This window comes from Oncorhynchus tshawytscha, linkage group LG09 (genome assembly GCF_018296145.1).
Source record: "Oncorhynchus tshawytscha isolate Ot180627B linkage group LG09, Otsh_v2.0, whole genome shotgun sequence".
NCBI classification, from domain to species: domain Eukaryota; kingdom Metazoa; phylum Chordata; class Actinopteri; order Salmoniformes; family Salmonidae; genus Oncorhynchus; species Oncorhynchus tshawytscha.
Window position 1 is genome coordinate 39,941,508 of NC_056437.1, and position 18,975 is coordinate 39,960,482.

The window sequence follows — 18,975 nt, forward strand, 5'->3', positions numbered from 1 at the left end:
CCATAAACTGTAGCTTTAAAGACACCACAAGTGCTTACAAGTAGGCCTAACAGTAAACAAGAACATCCCAGTAACAGATCAATTATATGAATACTGTAGCCCTTGCAGCTTATATTAAGAGTACACATCTTAGTTATGGGGAGCTCCGCAGCCATTGATGACTATGTCTAGCATCGTCTTGAGAGGCAAGAGACCTGACATGGGCCTAGAACGGGCGAGGGCTCAAAAAGCAATAATCCAGCAAGCGTGTCCGTAGTTAAATCCCCCCACTGTCAGAACCATAAATAGCTGACAAATCGGTCCAATTAATGGGAAAATACCTAGAATGGGTGCCTCCGCCTCACCCATCACCGCCTCTGGGGCTGTCTCTTTACTCAAAGGCAGTGTCTTTACAGGACCCACACACGTCTCTCATGCCTGAACAGACAGCAGATATTTATAACACAGTCACGGGAATACATTTAGAGCCTGGCCTGTCGACTCCATAGGGGGGCTACAGATACTGGACATGTGAGCTGTAAGCTCTGGAGTGGTGTGTACACGGCAACATGTTCTTGAGAATAACCTGAAAGAAATTAAACTGTGTAGATCAGCTGACTGAGAATGCCCGTGCAAATTCACCGAACAGAGATTATAATTATCATCACATCTAAAGAGTTACCTTGTCCATAATAATCAACAATAAGCCACTTCCCAACATCAATGTTGAGACGATCGGTAAACCAGAGCTGTAAACTCCTTACTCCTAAATTGATATTATGCACTAGTCCCATTGTGTTATTCAGCTTGCGCCCAGCGGGGGATAAAGACGAGAGCAGAAGTGAAAACAGGGGCTGTGGTGACAGGGGGGCTATATTAGCCCCAGCTGAAGGAAAGAGAAGCCTGACAGTACGGCAGCTATCTTTTACTGGCATATTATAATACATTGCCCTCCTCCTCCTCCATCCCTCTCCCTCCCCCTCTGCTCTGGCTCCCCCATTTTCTCCCCTCAAATCCCCTCCTAACCTCATCACCCCGCTCCCCAGCTTGGGTTACCAGCAAAACAGGCACACCAACAAGTCCTATTAATACAGTGTGGACGGACAGAGGGGTCAGGTGGCATCTCCGTGGCTGGCAGTGTGGCTAGGCCAAGGCGTGGCAGGCAGCAGGGCCCACTGAGGGGGTGGATGGTGACAGGGGACAGATATGTCACTGAGGCCAGGCTAAGTACAGGCCCGTCGCACAGTCACTGGGATCTGACATTTATGACAGAGAGAGGGGTAACTGGGTAGATACCTAGACTCTCACGAAGAGGGGAGAGACATATACAATATAGAGAGTCCATACTCCAATATCAACTCAATCTCAAAATGTTGTCCAAGCTAACAGTCATTCAAATTAAAAGGCTAAACATAATTACATCTAAGGTCAGAAGTCATTAAAACTCGTTTTTCAACCACTCCACAAATTTCTTGTTAGCAAACTATAGTTTTGGCATGTGCATGACACAAGTCATTTTTCCAACAACTGTTTACAGACAGAATATTTAATTTATAATTCACTGTATCACAATTTCAGTGGGTCAGAAGTTTACATACATTAAGTTGACTGTGCCTTTCAACAGCTTGTAAAATTCCATAAAATTATGCCATGGCTTAAGAAGCTTCTGATAGGCTAATTGACATAATTTGAGTCAATTGGAGGTGTACCTGTGGATGCATTTTAAGGCCTACCTTCATACTCAGTGCCTCGTTGCTTGACATCATAGGAAAATCAGCCAAGACCTCAGAAAACAATTGCAGACCTCCACAAGTCTGGTTCATCCTTGGGAGCAATTTCCAAACACCTGAAGGTACCACATCCATTTGTACAAACAATAGTACGCAAGTATAAACACCATGGGACCACGCAGCCGTCATACCGCTCAGGAAGTAGACGCGTTCGGTCTCCTAGAGATGAACGTACTTTGGTGCGAAAAGTGCAAATCAATCACAGAACAACAGCAAAGGACCTTGTGAAGATGCTGGAGGAAACCGGTACGAAAGTATTTATATCCACAGTCAAACGAGTCCTATATCGACATAACCTGAAAGGCCGCTCAGCAAGGAATAAGCCACTGCTCCAAAACCACCATAAAAAAGCCAGACTACAGTTTGCAACTGCACATGGAACAAATATTGTACTTTTTGGAGAAATGTCCTGTGGTCTGATGAAACAAAAATAGAACTCTTTGGCCATAATGACCATCGTTATGTTTGGAGGAAAAAGGGGAGGCTTGCAAGCCGAAGAACACCATCCCAACCGTGAAGCACGGGGGTAGCAGCATCATGTTGTGGGGGTGCTTGGCTTCACAAAAGATGGCATGAGGGAGGAAAATGATGTGGATATATTGAAGCAACATCTCAAGACATCAGTCAGGAAGTTAAAGCTTGGTTGCAAAATGGGTCTTCCAAATGGACAATGACCCCAAGCATACTTCCAAAGTTGTGGCAAAATGGCTTAAGGACAACAAAGTCAAGGTATTGGAGTGGCCATCATAAAGCCCTGACCTCAATCCTATAGAAAATTTGTGGGCAGAACTGAAAAAGCTTGCGCGAGCAAGGACGCCTACAAACCTGACTCAGTTACACCAGCTCTGTCAGGAGGAATGGGCCAAAATTCACCCAACTTATTGTGGGAAGCTTGTGGAAAGCTACCAGAAACGTTAAACCCAAGTTAAACAATTTAAAGGTAATGCTACCAAATAGTAATTGAGTGTGTGTAAACTTCTGACCCAAATAAATAATTCTCTCTACTATTATTCCTGACATTTCACATTCTTAAAATAAATTGGTGATCCTAACTGACCTAAGACAGGGACTTTTTTACTAGGATTACATGTCAGGAATGGTCAAAAACGGAGTTTAAATGTATTTCTGTGTCTGTGTTCCTTGTTGAAATAAAAGTATAATAATAATAATAACTTGGCTAAGGTGTATGTAAACCTCCGACTTCAACTGGAAGTGTACATTGATATTTTCAACTGAAAAAATTGTGAGAGGCAAAAATCTAACTCAACCTATCAATGCTAACACTTTCAAATAACGGGGTGAAAGTTTTATCTTACCTACCTACACATAGAACGACTGATGGACACACATGCACACACTGTACACACATACCAACGCAGACAAGAGTACAGCAGAACCAGTGGCGGTGGCCAGTAGTTTCCCACTCCTACTACAGTACTCCTCTCAATGATGTCTTTGACTTGAGCCCCGGCACAATCCCCCCTGCTCTCATGGTGTTTACCTTGGAGCTGAAGGCTCCAACACACTGCTCCAGGTTCCCAATGTCCTGTCACTCAAACAAGTATTTCTCTCCCCCACCTCCTCTCTTTTTCCATACCCTTTTCTCCATTCCTAAATGCTCTGTCCATTCTTCTCACCATCCTTCCTCTCCTAATGCGCTGTTCCCCCTTGTTCCCCCTCTACCGGTGCTCTTGCATAAACACCGGGCCCTCGCTTGCAGAAACCTTTGATTCTTCTCCTCCGTGTTGGAAAGAGGTGGAAGAACGAGAAAAATAAACTTATGGCCATTTTTTGCATGGGACTGTGGGGCCATACAATGTCACCCCTTGTTCCTGGGAATTGTTGCCATACTTTCTGTAGAATTATGAAGTGGTGGGTTGGAGTCTACATGACCTAAACCTATATAATGTTAACAGTATAATTGTTTTGCTTCTCATTTGTTTTAGAGCGAGACACACATTTGGAGACTTTCTGAACACCTTGAGGGCAGCTGTGCCTTAAACAGATATTATGCTATTTTCATGGTGAGCGTGTGGGACAAGCAGTAGAAAAATAGGGGGTTATGTTGAAATTGAGGCCATACCTACAGTATTTGGTTTTGAGTTACATAACTTGGGAACTTGTTGAGCAAGTTTAATGTGAATTCCACCAAATTACTTAAAACTGTGAGCCTATTACAAGCCATTATCGATGCCTTGTACCCTTGGTTATTACCTCGTACCCTTGCACATTGACTCGGTACTGGTACTCCTTGTATATAACTTTGTTATTATTATTTTTGTCTTACTTTTTAACTCTACATTGTTGGGAATGAGCTTGAAAGTTAGCATTTCACTGTAAAGTCTACACCCGTTGTATTCGGCGCATGTGACCAATAAAATGTCATTTCATTTGCCAAATAAAAATCCTCCTTCCTTAGTTTATCAATTAATTCACACTGGATTGCCAGTCAGAAACACCAAAGGCAACATGGCTTTGAGGACACACACCCAAGCACTGCATAGGTCCTTCCTCAGTTCTGGCTTGGCTAAACTATGCTACACCATCATGTCTGAACATGCCTGTGATGACACTGATAACAGCCTGCTTCAGATCAAAGAAAAGATGGCATCTCATACCCAGATCCTTTCCCTTCCCAAACATTGCCAACATCGCTGTCCCCATTATTGGGCACCTTCATGGACAACAGTGTCATGCATATTGGAATTCAGGAGGTACAGTACAATATGCCCCCTTGGTTTCATCCAATTGTAGCTTCGAGCTACACACTGTACAAAGATATATGACATATTTACTGTAACACCTAAACAGATTATTTTGCCTGCAGGTTTTGTGTATAGTTCATATCTTACACAGCTCTGACCGACGAGTCATCCTTTGTGTGGAGGTTTTGTGTATAGTTCATATCTTACACAGCTCTGACCGACGAGTCATCCTTTGTGTGGAGGTTTTGTGTATAGTTCATATCTTACACAGCTCTGACCGACGAGTCATCCTTTGTGTGGAGGTTTAAAAAATACTGATGCCAAGAAGGTCATGTGAAATAAAACCACAGCCTTGCAGGTCACTACAACTGGACACGTGATTGGAACAACTATTTCTCTTTTTATTAAGTGGCCCCTTTTTACAGGTTTATTGAATACAAAGCATGTATTCAGTTGGAGCCAGCAGAAACGGGGCATATATACTGCAGGGGGCATGTAAAAACAGAAACGTGTGTTTCTCTGGTAATTGTCCTAAATGCTGGGGACTAGAGTGGGCATTTAAGAGAGAATTGAGCCGCAAACATTGGAAACAGACCTGGGGCTATATTTCGCCATGCTGCTTGCTACGTATCCAAATGAGAAAATGTTGCATTTTGAGATGTCCACACTGAGGCAAAAGCTGCATCAAGTGATCTCAGATGGCCAAGGAAAGCTGTGCGGGGTAACTTTGGCAAGTGGAATAATGACCTCTCAGTAGGCCAATCAGGAGGTTGATATGAGGACCATCTATGGTATTTTACTGCCGAAGAGTACATTTATCCCCCCTATTAATTGTTTTGCTTAAAACCTAGTACACTTAGCCTTAGGACAAAGATACTGTACATGCCCAAGCAACAATATTGTATCACTGTTCGCAATTTCACAACAACAAAACTATTAAACTCCTTGATACTATTGGTGATATTCTAAATTGACAGTGGGATTGCAGATAGGCCCATCAAACTTTCTTTGTTCTGTCCATCTCATTAACCCTCTCCTCCTACTGTATCACTTCTTGCCTGCGCAACCCAACCCTGCTATACCAGAACAAACAGCTCATCAAACCACAGAGCCGGCAGCATCATTTTCAAAGGCCCTCTGTGGCCAACAAGATGCCCATTTTAGAATTCTGCCCAAAAACCAATCACCCATTTGAAAAATTGAGAGTTCAAGGTGAAAATGTTGCAGACTTTGGAAGAACTCGCTTCAGCTCCATTTTAAATCTTTAAAGAAAAACATGGGGGGTGCTGAGCTGTCAAATCTGCAAGTAATTATCAAGTTAGAGAAAAAAAGCCCTCCGCTTTATATGCGAGGAAAAAGGCCTGAACAAAAACACCACTGTTTTTATGACGTCCCCCTGTAGGATTCTCTGCCCCGAGACCAACATATACCTGAACCCCAACAGAGAGGAGCCCTCATTCCCTGCTAGCGGTGGCAGGAACTGATTCTCCGAGATATGGCGATAAGCAATCGGCTCCTTGACAAAGCCGCTGCTGTATTGGAGGGGAAGAGAAAGGCAACATCCGCCTTTTACCCCCATCCTCCTTCTCACTCTCTCCTCTCTATATTTAGAGCTCTGCTATTCCAAGTGGCAGGGAGTGTGTTTAAATCAGAGGTGGGAGAGCAGCGAGAGGAAAAGAAAAACAACCTTTTTCCTAAACCTGAAAAAAAATGGGGGGGGGGATTGAGGCACCACCAGATGTTATGAATAGGACATTGATCCGCCAAAAGGGGTTGAGAGGATGTGGTCGAATATACGCAAATGGCCTAGGAGTGTTTTCATAAATTATTAATCGCAAATCATAATGCCAGGCAGAGTTGATATAAGAGTAGGGTGTGTTTCTACTTTCTCATCAGCTTGTTCTCTATGCGCCTGGTTAGACATGTTTCGGAGGCTTCTCTATAGCGTGGCTGTCTTCTTGGCCCTGATACTGGCTGGGGTTGACTTGGCTGGTTCTCTCACCCTGTGAGTGCCGCAAACCCTAATGCTCTCTCTGGCTCATACACTCCAGGGGAGTGAGGGCTGACACACAACAGTGAGAGTTCACACATCTCAAAGGCCACGTTTCTGTCAGCACCACTGGTATATTAAAGTAGACCCAGCAGAACAGGGGCGGTAGTGTGCCTGTGCCCCTCTGGTCGTCCAACTCCCAAGACACAGCTAATCTTAGACGTTTCATGTGCCATCGTCACCGGAGAGATTTTGACCTTATCTCTACGTACCCCAGGAGAACATCGGCACCCATGGGATGTCATGAAATGCATAGGTTATCAATCACTTCTGCTGTTGCTGTAAGTTTGGGGGTGTTTTTGCCCACCCTTTATTTGGATAGTTGAAACGTTACTAATGCTCTACAGACAATCTACTAACCCTAACCCTTACCCTAACCTTAACCCTTACCCTAAACTTAACCCTTACCCTAACCTTAACCCTTACCCTAAACTTAACCCTTACCCTAACCTTAACACTTACCCTAACCTTAACCCTTACCCTAACCTTTACCCTTACCCTAACCTTAACCCTTACCCTAAACTTAACCCTTACCCTAACTGTAGCAAGTAGTTGCTTATCAACAGATGGTTATACTATCTGTTGAGCATATACAGATGAAGTGTGACCGTGTTTTTAACTCACTGTAATCGTTTTCATCTTGAAGCACATACAAACTGTCAAGTGCGTCAAGTCCCTAACGCCACATCTCAGCTCGTCTACCTCACCCAGAGAGTGAATGGTATCCCAGTCTCTGATAGCGTCTTCAATGTTGTTGGCTGGCTCCGCCTCTCTGCGGACTCCATGGCAGAGCTAACTTATCTGTCTGGCCTTCCTCTATGGACGCTCATTGGATTCTATTGTCTCCTCCTCAGGAACAAACTAGAGCTCGTGCTGATCCCTTTGTGTTGACCTTATCGGCTTGTTCCATCTGAAGGCGCTATCTGTTCCGAGTTTGCACGAAGGCCTGTAAACACAAACTGATCGGGCCCTGTTGTTTCCGCAATGCCACCTTCTAGACATGAAAGGGACTTAAGGCTTTTGATATTCATTACCAATACAGTGTTTCAGTTACATCACCATACGTATAAATGATGATTAACACATTAATATTATACCCTGAGACTGCTAACACTCACCTAGGACACATCCAAGTTAGACAACTGAGACGCACCTTCAGTTGCACACTAACCTGTGTAATTAGTGTATAATTTAGAAGTAAATGTAAGCACACTCAGTGGATAAAACATGCTTGATATACAGACCAACTTTTTGACAAGGTGTCTGCCTGGAAAGAATAACTGTATCAAGCCAAAAACACACTGCTCTATGCTGCCAACCATTGGCAGCAAAAAATAAAATAAAAATAAAATAAAAACTCATTGGGGCCGAGTTAGATAGATGTGGATGGGGTGAGAGTTCCAGCTTTTCAGGGGGGCTTTACATACAAAACCTCTGTGAATCTTACTCATATGAATGGCAGTCTGTTCCTCATCTTAAAGGGGGAACTTGTTAGGGGAGTTATTGACTTTGACAATTCTTGGATGATAGGTTAGTAACTTGATGGAGCATCTCAAAAGTTTGAAAGGGAATCTAGTCAGTGGTTAGATATACACTACATAATCAAAAGTATGTGGACACCTGCTTGTCAAACATCTCATTCCAGAATCATGGGCATTGATATAGAGTTGGTCCCCCCTTTGCTGCTATAACAGCCTCTAATCTTCTGGGAAGGCTTTCCACTAGATGTTGGAACATTGCTGCGGGGACTTGCTTCCATTCAGCCACAAGAGCATTAGTGAGGTTGGGCACTGATGTTGGGCGATTAGGCCTGGCTCGCAGTTGGCATTCCAATTTATCCCAAAGGTGTTTGATGGGGTTGAGGTCAGGGCTTTGTGCAGGCCCGTCAAGTTCTTCCACACCGATCTAGACAAACCATTTCTGTATGAACTATGCATTGGTGTAGGTAGTGTTCTCCTGGCATCCGCCAAACCCAGATTCGCCTGTCGGACTGCGAGAGGGTGAAGCGTGAACCGCTTCAGCGGTCCCGTTATGTGAGCTTGTGTGGCCTACCACTTCACGGCTGAGCCGTTGTTGCTCCTAGACTTTTCCACTTCACAATAACAGCACTTACAGTTGACCGGGACAGCTCTAGCAGGGCAGAAATTTGACAAACTGACTTGTTGGAAAGGTGGTATCCTATGACGGTGCCACGTTGAAAGTCAGTGAGCTCTTCGGTAAGGCCATTCTACTGCCAATCTTTGCCTATGGAGATTGCATGGCTGTGTAATCGATTTTATTTACCTGTCAGCAACGGGTGTGGCTGAAATTAGAATGTGTATTTACAGGAAAATATATCTAAGGACATAGCGTATCAGTAGTTAAACCATCTGAAAAGGAACACATACGGAATGTTGCTGATATAATAGTGGGTGTTTATTTATGCCTTTAATGTGGACAGGTTGAGAGGGCACAGAAAGTGGAGGGGTACACTTGTTACCTTCTTAGGATGCCAACAAAGAAAACAAAACCCCTCCATTCATTCAACAAGCCTAAAATACCCAGTATTTAATTTCAAATCAAATGCAATTACGACCCAAGGAAAACAGGGTTTGGTTCAACTCAGCTTCAGAACCCTGAGTAAGACAAACTTTCCATTCAGCCCTCTGCAAAACAGCCTTTTAGGAACTGAAAAGGGGCTTGTCTGACGATCACCTCCAATTCTGGTGTGAGTAAGAGTGTCCACAGTTCATAAAGGCAGCCTTATATGGTCTGACCTCTTGCTGAACTTGTCAGAACGGACACCGTCACACCCTATGCATGACTGTAGAGCAACCTAAATGAGAGTGGGTTCACACCACCACAGGTTAATGTCATGGATGCAAATATTTTCACGACAAGTATATCCCTGAAATGGAACTGAACAGTAAGAGAGTGAGAAATAAGGGTTGAAGTTTTTGTAGCTCCAAGCCTGAGACATGTGGACCAAACCAACAGCATAGCACTGAACCCTGGCCTTCTGTCCTCCCAGATAGGCCCATACCTGTGCATGAGCTGAACAGTATTGTGGACAGATGTGCATTGTCTCGGTCTTCCATCTGCATATGATACTGCTACGCAACAGAAAAACATTGAATTTGAAAGTGCTGGGAGTCTATTGTTGAAAGGTGAAAATGTAACTGGCAACACCTATTCCACATTTAGCCTGAAGTTTTTTCAAAGCACAATTTACAAAGCATCAACTACATTTAAATGATCTCATCCTAGTTAGTGTTGTTGACAATCTAACCCAGAGGAGCGACTCTCCACAAGATCTTCCCACCCCATTTCAAATGCCTGATCACATTATAAAACGGGTTGTCCTCAACCTGCACCAATGACTATAGACCTAGACATTAATAAATGAGCAGCTCTAGCCTTTTAGACAAGACTTCATTGACTTGACTCCTTCAGCAGTAAAAACATCATGGTTTCCCTTCCAATCATATTACAGAGTAATTGGAATGGCTCTGGGTCCACTGTAATGATGGAGCCATCTCACGAACAGCGACCACTTTAAACAAACACTGGGTGGGAGAGTTTCTCTGCTTAACACGTGGTTAAAAAGCCAAACACTTTTTTTTTGCTGAAGGTCTCCGACAAAGATCCTTGCTGAGGCACACTCGCTAAACACACATGGCACGCTCGCTCTTGGACGACAACGGTAGACGGAAGCCACATTGCCCGGGCGCTCTGCGGACAATCCCGCCCCACGCCCAGCCTAGCGGAACAGGTCAACATCTAGGATAATTCTCAGGTTTCATGTGGCTTCCTCCCTTTTCCCCCCCTACTCCCAACTACACAGACCTGAAAACACAGGTTAAAGCAATAGAGTGGATACCCTAAAGGAATGTGCATGCACTTGTCCAGTTCCTTCACACCAGTGTAAATTAAGGAAACAAAATGAGACACTTGACGACCAGACCACCATCAACTCAAGCGCCACAGCTCTTTCCAAAACCTCCTCCGATCTTAGAAAAACGGCCACATGTAAACTGTAGTCCGGTTAAAGAAATTCCTCATCTATGGTTTCTGAAACCGCCAGGTTAATTTGGTAGATGAAGTGATAATGCTCAGCCATGGTGAATGCCCAGAGTTGTCATTCTTTCCCGTGCTTACATACTGGGAACACTGGATGTTAACCGACAGAGCGGAGTGAACAGACTCACTGGCCACCATGGCAAACAAGTTCTACCAATAGTAGAACCTTTTCATTTAATACAAATATATGGATGTGTGTCTGGCTTTATGGGAGCTTCTAGAAGTACATTTTGTTGCCCCCAACACTAAATACATCATTAACTTGTGCGAGTACATGAGTTATGATTGAGAGCCGAATACAATCAGGCATAAGATCCAGATATGATTTTATGAGTTTGGCTACGACTGTCAAAACCAGGGTGATTTATTGCCGCTGTCTGCATAATGAAACAGCTAAATCGATAATTGTAACATTTAATTTGTTGAACAAGAATGCCTGAAAGCTACTCCTAGTGTGGCTGAAGAGTTTGTCAATGGTATGAAGAAATCTGTCTTGTAAAACCAGCATGTGATTCCAACTGGATTCCATGAACAACGTCCTCCAATTCAGCTTTCCCCAGGAATACATTGTATTGATCCTTTTTCTGAGATTTGCTTGAATCACTCACTGGAAGAATATGTTTATTCAGACAAGTAAGACAAGATAACGGTATGTTTTGGAAAGAGGCTTTACTTCTTGAATATATCTCAATAAACAACCATGGCCCCTGAAAATATTGTAAGATGAACACAAAAATACACTTTTTCACTCTATAATTTCACTCTGTGTCCAACTGCAGTTGGATTTGGTGTACAGAATAGCTTTCTACATTTTGGTACATTATGAACAAAAAAACTTGAAATCAAAGTGAATATATCTACATATTGTAGTGAGGCTTGTGAGTCATTGGTGTTGACTTTAAGTTCCACATACACCATCACCTGCAACAGAATGAGTCCAAAATTTAGCTCCAGACACCGCTCTTTTCACACACTTCTGGAACGCAAGCAGGGCAGATCCCACCATGTGATACAGGGTGGATACCTCAGCTGAACTGGAGTGTGCTCAAGCCCTTTGAAGAGCACCCAGAGCATGTAGTTAACATGATTCCCAAATTACCCTCTGAAGCCTTTGATCTTAAGAGAGCGCTGCCACTTGAAGCTGAAAGAGCAAGCAGAGGCCTTTCTGCACTGCTGCCATTTTCTGCTGCGCCGGGCATTTTATGTACAAGTGTCTGGAACATATGCATATTTATGTACCTCTGGAAAAAAACATGCTCCCGACAAATCACACTTGAGATTCAGTCTGTCATCGTGTTGAGTATAGATAACTCAAATTTCTCTTTATGTGAGCTGCCAGTGGATCTCATGTTGCATCTTCCAATTCCACATGAGCTCTCTAAGCCCATAGCACACTATCATGGCCATTACGCTTCTTAGCACCCTTAACTCACTAGAAGTTATCGCTGTAAATATCCATACCCTAAAAACAAGGTGGATGTCTAGTAGTCGTCTACAACACTGAGCTATACATTATACATCTGACATTGTGTTTATATACACACACTGTTCAAAAGATTGGGGTCACTTAGAAATGTCCTTGTTTTTGAAAGAAAAGCAAATTTTTTGTCCATTAAAATAACATCAAATTGATCAGAAATACAGCGTAGACATTATTAATTAATGTTGTAAATGACTATTGTAGCGGGTATTGTCAGATTTTTTAAAACTTTTGAATGGTAGTATAAATATATATATATATATATAAATAAATATATATATATATATATATATATTTATACTACCATTCAAAAGTTTGGGGTCACTTAAAAATGTGCTTGTTTTTGAAAGACATCAAATTGATTATATTAGGGTTTTAGTTTTTGTTTCTGGGTTTCATGTTGTGGTGGGGGTAATTCAGCTTAGACGCACAGTGAATATCTATCCTACATGATCAGATACATGATCAGATACTAAATCAGGATAGAATTCCAATGCAATACAGGGCATGTCCAAGGCATTTCTACCAACCAACACACGCTACTGAAAATCACTCAAAATTATACAAATCAAATTCAAATATATTGCCCTAAAGCCTGTAATAATGGTCACCTACTTTCATTAATAGATTAATTAATCTATTCATAAAATAGACAAACTGTATACAGTCAGGAACATGGAAATATGACATTAAAACCCACTAGATTGGGTTGTCTTAGATGTGCACTGATGGAACATTATCTCTCACTAAAACGGAGTGAAAAGGGGCAACTATGTGAACTGGATACCAATAGTAAGATATGTACTGTAGGATGTATGTAGGAATCAATCAATCAATCAATCAATGCTTTTGGATTGCATTGTTCCTACAGCGCCCTCCTGCGGCTAGCACAGGAATAACTACCACAGAGTGGAAACGGATGGATGCATTTACATGACAAAGGACACACTCGCTAACAAACATGTCACCTTCACTTCTTCACAAAGTCAGCAAACATCTTGGAGCACAGCTCTTTCTCTTTGTCCAAACAGTCCTTGTAGTGTCTGCAAAAATAACAATATTTTTAGTTGAGTCATATGCGTCGCAAGGGGGGAAAAAACAATGTCAGGACTATTATCTTACATGGCAAGCTTCCTCAGGAGATTGTTGATGTCGACGTCAAAAGGTTTGTTGGCCTGAGCCATCGTGAGGTAATCCTGGGCTTTCTCAAAGTCAAACAACTCCAAATAGGCCTGAGGAAAACCCTCTGGTTGAAATTGCATACACCATCGTACAGTCTCCTTGTCTCCTTCTCAAAAACCCATTGGAGGAGAAGGTAAGAGGGGCGGTACCTCTGGCTTTCTCCTCCAATGGGTTTTGAGAATGAGACAAGGAGAGAGGATGCTAGGAGAATACAATTGAGATCTTCCCTGTGACTGATTCTTTCCACAAGTGAGCTTTCCACAAGTGAGCTTTCGCCAAACATGCAAAACTCAAATGTGTGAAAAAAGGAACATATACGTTTTAGGATCATTATGAGAACCTATTAATGCAATGGTTATCCATTAAACATATGATCATACTAAATGCACCACCTGAAAGATTTATTTTCTTACTAAATAAGATATTGTAGTGAGGCTTGTGTGGATTCCCTTCAGCTCACCTATATTTCATATCCAAAGGCTAAACCATGATGCCAAAAACAATCACATATGGTAGGCACACACATGAATATAAATTCACCCCGCCCTGAGGGTCTGACCTGACCACAGCGGAACAGGGCCTTGGTGTTGTTGGGGTCGATCTTCAGGGCCTTGTGGCCATACTCCAGGGCTTTCAGGGGCCTGTCCAGGCGGAGCTGGGTCAACGACAGGTTGAGGTAGATGGGTAGCTGCCCTGCCACAATGCTCCTCTTCTCCTCCTCATCCTCCGCCTTCCGATTCCCCAGCAGAGTGACCGCCTGGCCAGACATATGGAGAGGTTATACAGTTGAAGTCTGAAGTTTACATACACTTAAGTTGGAGTCATTAAAACTCATTTTTCAACCCCTCCACATATTTCTTGTTAACAAACTATAGTTTTGGCAAGTCGGTTAGAACATCTACTGTGCACATGACAATAGTAATTTTTCCAACAATTGTTTACAGACAGATTATTTCACTGTATCACAATTCCAGTGGGTCAGAAATGTACACACACTAAGTTGACTGTGCCTTTAAACAGCTTCGAAAATTCCAGAAAACTATGACATGGCTTTAGAAGCTTCTGATAGGCTAATTGACATCATTTGACATAGATTGTTCTTTTTGGGGAAATTTCCTCTGGTCTGATGAAACAAAAATAGAACTGTTTGGCCATAATGACCATCGTTATGTTTGGAGGAAAAAGGGAAGGCTTGCAAGCTGAAGAACACCATCCCAACCGTGAAGCACTGGGGTGGCAGCATCATTTGTGGGGGTGCTTTGCTGCAGGAGGGACTGGTGCACCTCAGAAAATAGATGGCGTTATGAGGGAGGAAAATTATGTGGATATATTGAAGTAACATCTCAAGACATCAGTCAGTAAGTTAAAGCTTGGTTGCAAATGGGTCTTCCAAATGGACAATGACCCTAAGCATACTTCCAAAGTTGTGGCAAAAAGGCTTAAGGGCAACAAAGTCAAGGTATTGGAGTGGCCATCACAAAGCCCTGACCTCAATCCTATAGAATATTTGTGGGCAGAACTGAAAAAGCATGTGCGAGTAAGGAGGCCAACAAACCTGACTCAGTTACACCAGCTCTGTCAGGAGGAATGGGCCAAAATTCACCCAACTTATTGTGGGAAGCTTGTGGAAGGCTCCCTGAAACATTTGACCCAAGTTAAACAATTTAAAGGCAATGCTACCAAATACTAATATATGCAAACTTCTGACCCACTGGGAATGTGATGAAAGAAATAAAAGCTGAAATAAATCACTCTACTATTATTCTGACATTTCATTCTTAAAATAAAGTTGTGATCCTAACTGACCTAAGACATGGAATTTTTACTAGGATTAAATGCCAGGAATGGTGAAAAACTGAGTTTAAAAGGATTTGGCTAAGGTGTAAGTAAACTTCCGACTTCAACTGTACGTATACATCAATACGTAGAAAGTTATTCACACGTACACTTCTACGTAGACACAGTAGTGCGTGTACACACTAAACGCACTCATACACACAACAGTGTGCTTGTCAAATTTCACACACACGGCAGTGTGCTTATGAAACTCAACACTTATTTTTTTAAATATTTTTATTTTATTTTACCTTTATTTAACCAGGCAAGTCAGTTAAGAACAAATTCTTATTTTCAATGACGGCCTAGGAACAGTGGGTTAACTGCCTGTTCAGGGGCAGAACGACAGGGAACCAAAACTTAAGCATCACCATCACCCCTCTCATTCATTCACATACATGGAAAGTTGAAGTGATGCCTCATCATAAAATAATGCTGAAACTAAAATGAAGGGGCTCATTCGAGGACGTGACTGATGCGTTTTTCTGACGCTACCTGCTTGTAGCGATCTTTGGCGTCCTCGAAGCGACTGTGGTTGAAGCAGCGGTTGCCAAAGCTGCGCTCTGTGTCGACCACGTTGAGGAGCATGGACAGAGGAGCTGTGTTCTGCTCCTCCTGGCGGAAGAGATGGGTTTGGGAGCGGCAGCCAACAAAGTCACAACTAATCCCCAGTAAGCAGAGATGCATGACCTGAAATAGTCCCTTCAGTAAAATTGTACAACCGCAACATGTTTCTGCATCTCTATTTAACCCAATAACATATCTTAGCTCCTTCCACGAGGTAGGTTGACATTATCTGTTACAAAAAATCCCCTGGTCCTGGAGGTTATCGCCACCAACTTTGAGAGATACCGCCCTGACTAAATAAAAGGCTCCTAGTGTCCTCACCGGACTCATTGCGAAGAACTCATCCACTTCGGCCGAGTCGAGGAAGTCGAGGACCTGCACCTCGTAGAGCACAGTGGCTACAGGAGGAATGAGTGGAGGGCAGCCCATCGCTCCATAGGCGTACTCAGGCAGGAAGAGAAAACGAGAGAACTCTCCCTTCCTCATGGTCAGAATACCAAGCTCAAGGCCACACAGAGTCACGTCTGTAAGGTAAGGTGTATTAATTGTTTATGAAGCCACATATGAAAACCAGTTATCTCCGAGTGCCATAGGCTACAGCTTACCTCTTCCAAGCTTCATCATTCGAGGGTACTTCAGATGGCTGGTGGTCTCAAATGGTCGGTCAGAGTACTCCAAAAATCCAGAGAAATGGACTGAAGGAATATTAGCAGGGGTTCAAATCGGCACAAAAAACATGTGGTGTGTCCCTAAGGTGTGATTGATTGCATTTTGTCCCAATAAATATGCAATACATATGCTTTAGGCTAAATTGTAACGTAGGGGTCTACAACCTTTTCTAGCATGAGGCCTTCATTGAAAAAATTTAACATGTTGCGAGCCAGAAAAATAATTCTAGCTGTCAGAGGCACATTGTTCTTCTCTCCCCTGCAACTCTTCCCCAGGTCAGTAGTTGATATGAGAATGTACTGCACTGTTTTCCCAAATTATGTTCTCTCAGTTGTATCTTTCCAGGTTTTAGATACAACAACAAAATGAAATGTTCTGAGTCCATGTCAATTGCTAAATCACATCAGAATACGTTTTTTAGGTCTGGAATAAAACTAACAAATATATTTCTCAGTGTAATTCCCCTTTAATTGTGCATCAAGCAAGTGAGAAATGTGCCGGTCTAGAGAAGGTTCTGTACTGCTGCTGCTCATTTCATTCAAAGTTAATAATAGATACAAATTATATACTTCCTCATGATATACACTCCCGTTCAAAAGTTTGGGGTCACTTAGAATGTCCTTGTTTTTGAAAGAAACAATGTCTACACTGTATTTCTGATAAATGTGATGTTATTTTAAATGGACAAAAAAATAGCTTTTCTTTCAAAAACAAGGACATTTCTAAGTGACCCCAAACTTTTGAACGGTAGTGTACTTCTGCCAGGCTAGCATGCATTTAATTGAGAAGGTTTTGGAGATAGTATTTCTGTCAACCCACAAGATGGTTATCACATCAAATGGATACACACAGAGTGACAGAGAAATGTGCGCACCACACAGACAGACGGGGGCATAATTGCTGGAAATTAATTGTCAGATATTGCGTTAGGTTTGGCTTTTTAAGCCAATAGTGGCTAACCGGGGTGGGATAATGTCAATGTTGCATTGATCAGATCAGGGTTTCCCCAAACACGGTCATGTTATGCTCCGCCCCCGTGTACATTTTGTTTTTTGCCCTAGCACTACACAGCTGATTAAAATAATCAAAGCTTGACAATGAGTTGGTTATTTGAATCAGCTGTGTAGCGCTAGGGCAAACCCCCTGGATTAGATAGTTGCTGGGAGCTTGAAGTGTCTGATACTCGTCAAATTGCATATACTTTCAGAATTGTTTGGCAAGCTACTCATAGGTGGGCTGCGAGCTACTGGTAGCTCACGATTGACCTCTTGGAGACCCCTGTTGTAAGGGAACCTAAAGAAAGGAGTATTTTATGAAGGTACTTGAGACAGATGAATCTCTTGGCACTGGTGGGCCTTCTCCAGGTTGGACCACTTCCTTCAGGATCCCTCCATCGCCCAAGATGTCCTGCATCTGCTGGCCGAGGCGGTGGAAAGGGCTCTGACAACAATAGACACAAGTTTTAAAGTGAACACCATCCGTGACCCTTAGTTGATTGTTTTCTACCCTTCAAAAAAAAAAAAAAGGGCACAAAAAAAAAGTTGTCAAAACACCGTTTTATATATTAGATAAATAGCTAGTTGAAAATAAATTCTGCAAGGTGGCACATGGAGCAAAAATAATTTGTGTGACAGAGATCAAGCTCGCAAGGCTGCTGCAGCAGCACAATATATGTGGCTAGTCTTTGCTAGCTTGCTAGCGAGAAAACTACGCACACAGATTTCTATACATTTATTTAATACAACTTAAAGTGTAGCCAATCCTCAATAGATTGGTATATGAAACCTCCCTATTGATATGGTGTGAAGTTTAGCAAATAACTGTTAACATGTTGAGATCACATGATGTAGCTAACTCGCTGGCGATAACTAGCCATAGCCATATTTTGACACTGGCTAGCCTCCCATTCATCTCTTTACCGGAGTATGTGCCAGCGCGTGGGGATCCAAAAACTGCTGAATTCTGGTCGACAGTCCGTTCGCTGACATCATTTCATCGAAAGATGATTGCAAATTTCAATTACACTGTGCTAGCATTTAACTCAATAAATAATTTGGGTAGCTTGCCGGGACAGATTTCCCACAACGAATGTAGCCAGAGGGTCATTAGGGTCACCCCACGTGAGGCGCAACAGAGATTCTGGTCACAGATTTTCTAAACCCAGAGGCGTAACATCCTATGACTTCCGGGAACTTTTGCGAAGCAGACCAGGCTTGATTTTGGGATTTGAGAAGTCAATGAGAGAATTAAAAAAAATCTTCCTTAGTTGTTAATTGTCTTGAAATCTAATGGCACAACCTATCTAAGTAGTTGAACGTGGTTTTACTCCAACCTCGTGAAATGACAAACTGACACGTTTTCGTTGTCGTCAAAAACAACTTTATAATGGAGTGACGTTGATTTGATGGCCTGCAAATGCACAGTTCGATGCGAGACTTTTAGACCAGATGACGTGATTCTACGCATAAATGTAGCTTGCCAACGTCGCCGTGATTCGCCTACAAGTGTGATCTGGGATTTCTTCAAACTGTACCGTCTTTGTTCTGGATTTCCTCTTTGGGTGCACTGATGCATGCATTGCTATACGGAATCATTGGGATGTCACCTCATTGAAGTTGACAGATTTAGTGCAGGGAGGGACATCCCAAGGATCACTGA

General features: G+C 42.6%; 1 protein-coding gene across 6 annotated transcripts; it reads right to left on the reverse strand.

Annotated features, from left to right (window-relative positions):
• Positions 1–11,235: 11,235 nt before the first annotated feature.
• Positions 11,236–18,603, reverse strand: fkbp6 (FKBP prolyl isomerase 6). 6 transcript variants are annotated; one of them, XM_042326905.1, is made up of 9 exons: positions 18,237–18,541; positions 17,640–17,757; positions 16,254–16,343; positions 15,970–16,172; positions 15,577–15,771; positions 13,805–14,002; positions 13,186–13,295; positions 13,032–13,106; positions 11,236–11,504 (listed from the first exon to the last, which is right to left on the reverse strand). In XM_042326905.1, the coding sequence occupies exons 1-8, from the start codon at positions 18,306–18,308 to the stop codon at positions 13,034–13,036; spliced, it is 1,059 nt and encodes a 352-aa protein (XP_042182839.1). In that variant the 5' UTR covers positions 18,309–18,541; the 3' UTR covers positions 11,236–11,504; positions 13,032–13,033. The 6 variants fall into 6 exon arrangements, 5 of the variants coding, with proteins under 5 accessions (XP_042182839.1, XP_024287707.1, XP_042182840.1 ...); XM_024431939.2 differs by having other exon boundaries at positions 15,577–15,696; positions 18,237–18,524; XM_042326906.1 differs by lacking the exon at positions 13,186–13,295 and having other exon boundaries at positions 13,770–14,002; positions 18,237–18,603.
• Positions 18,604–18,975: the final 372 nt, after the last annotated feature.

What these genes read in the sequence shown, in the direction of transcription:
- fkbp6 (XM_042326905.1), bottom strand. Translation starts at nt 18,308, where the DNA reads ATGATGTCAGCGAACGGACTGTCGACCAGAATTCAGCAGTTTTTGGAT. An exon ending in ACGCGCTGGCACATACTCCG is followed by an intron (nt 17,758 to 18,236) that starts GTAAAGAGATGA and finishes TATTGTTGTCAG; the next exon opens with AGCCCTTTCCACCGCCTCGG. An exon ending in CCCTGTTCCGCTGTGGTCAG is followed by an intron (nt 13,296 to 13,804) that starts GTCAGACCCTCA and finishes GGTTTTCCTCAG; the next exon opens with GCCTATTTGGAGTTGTTTGA.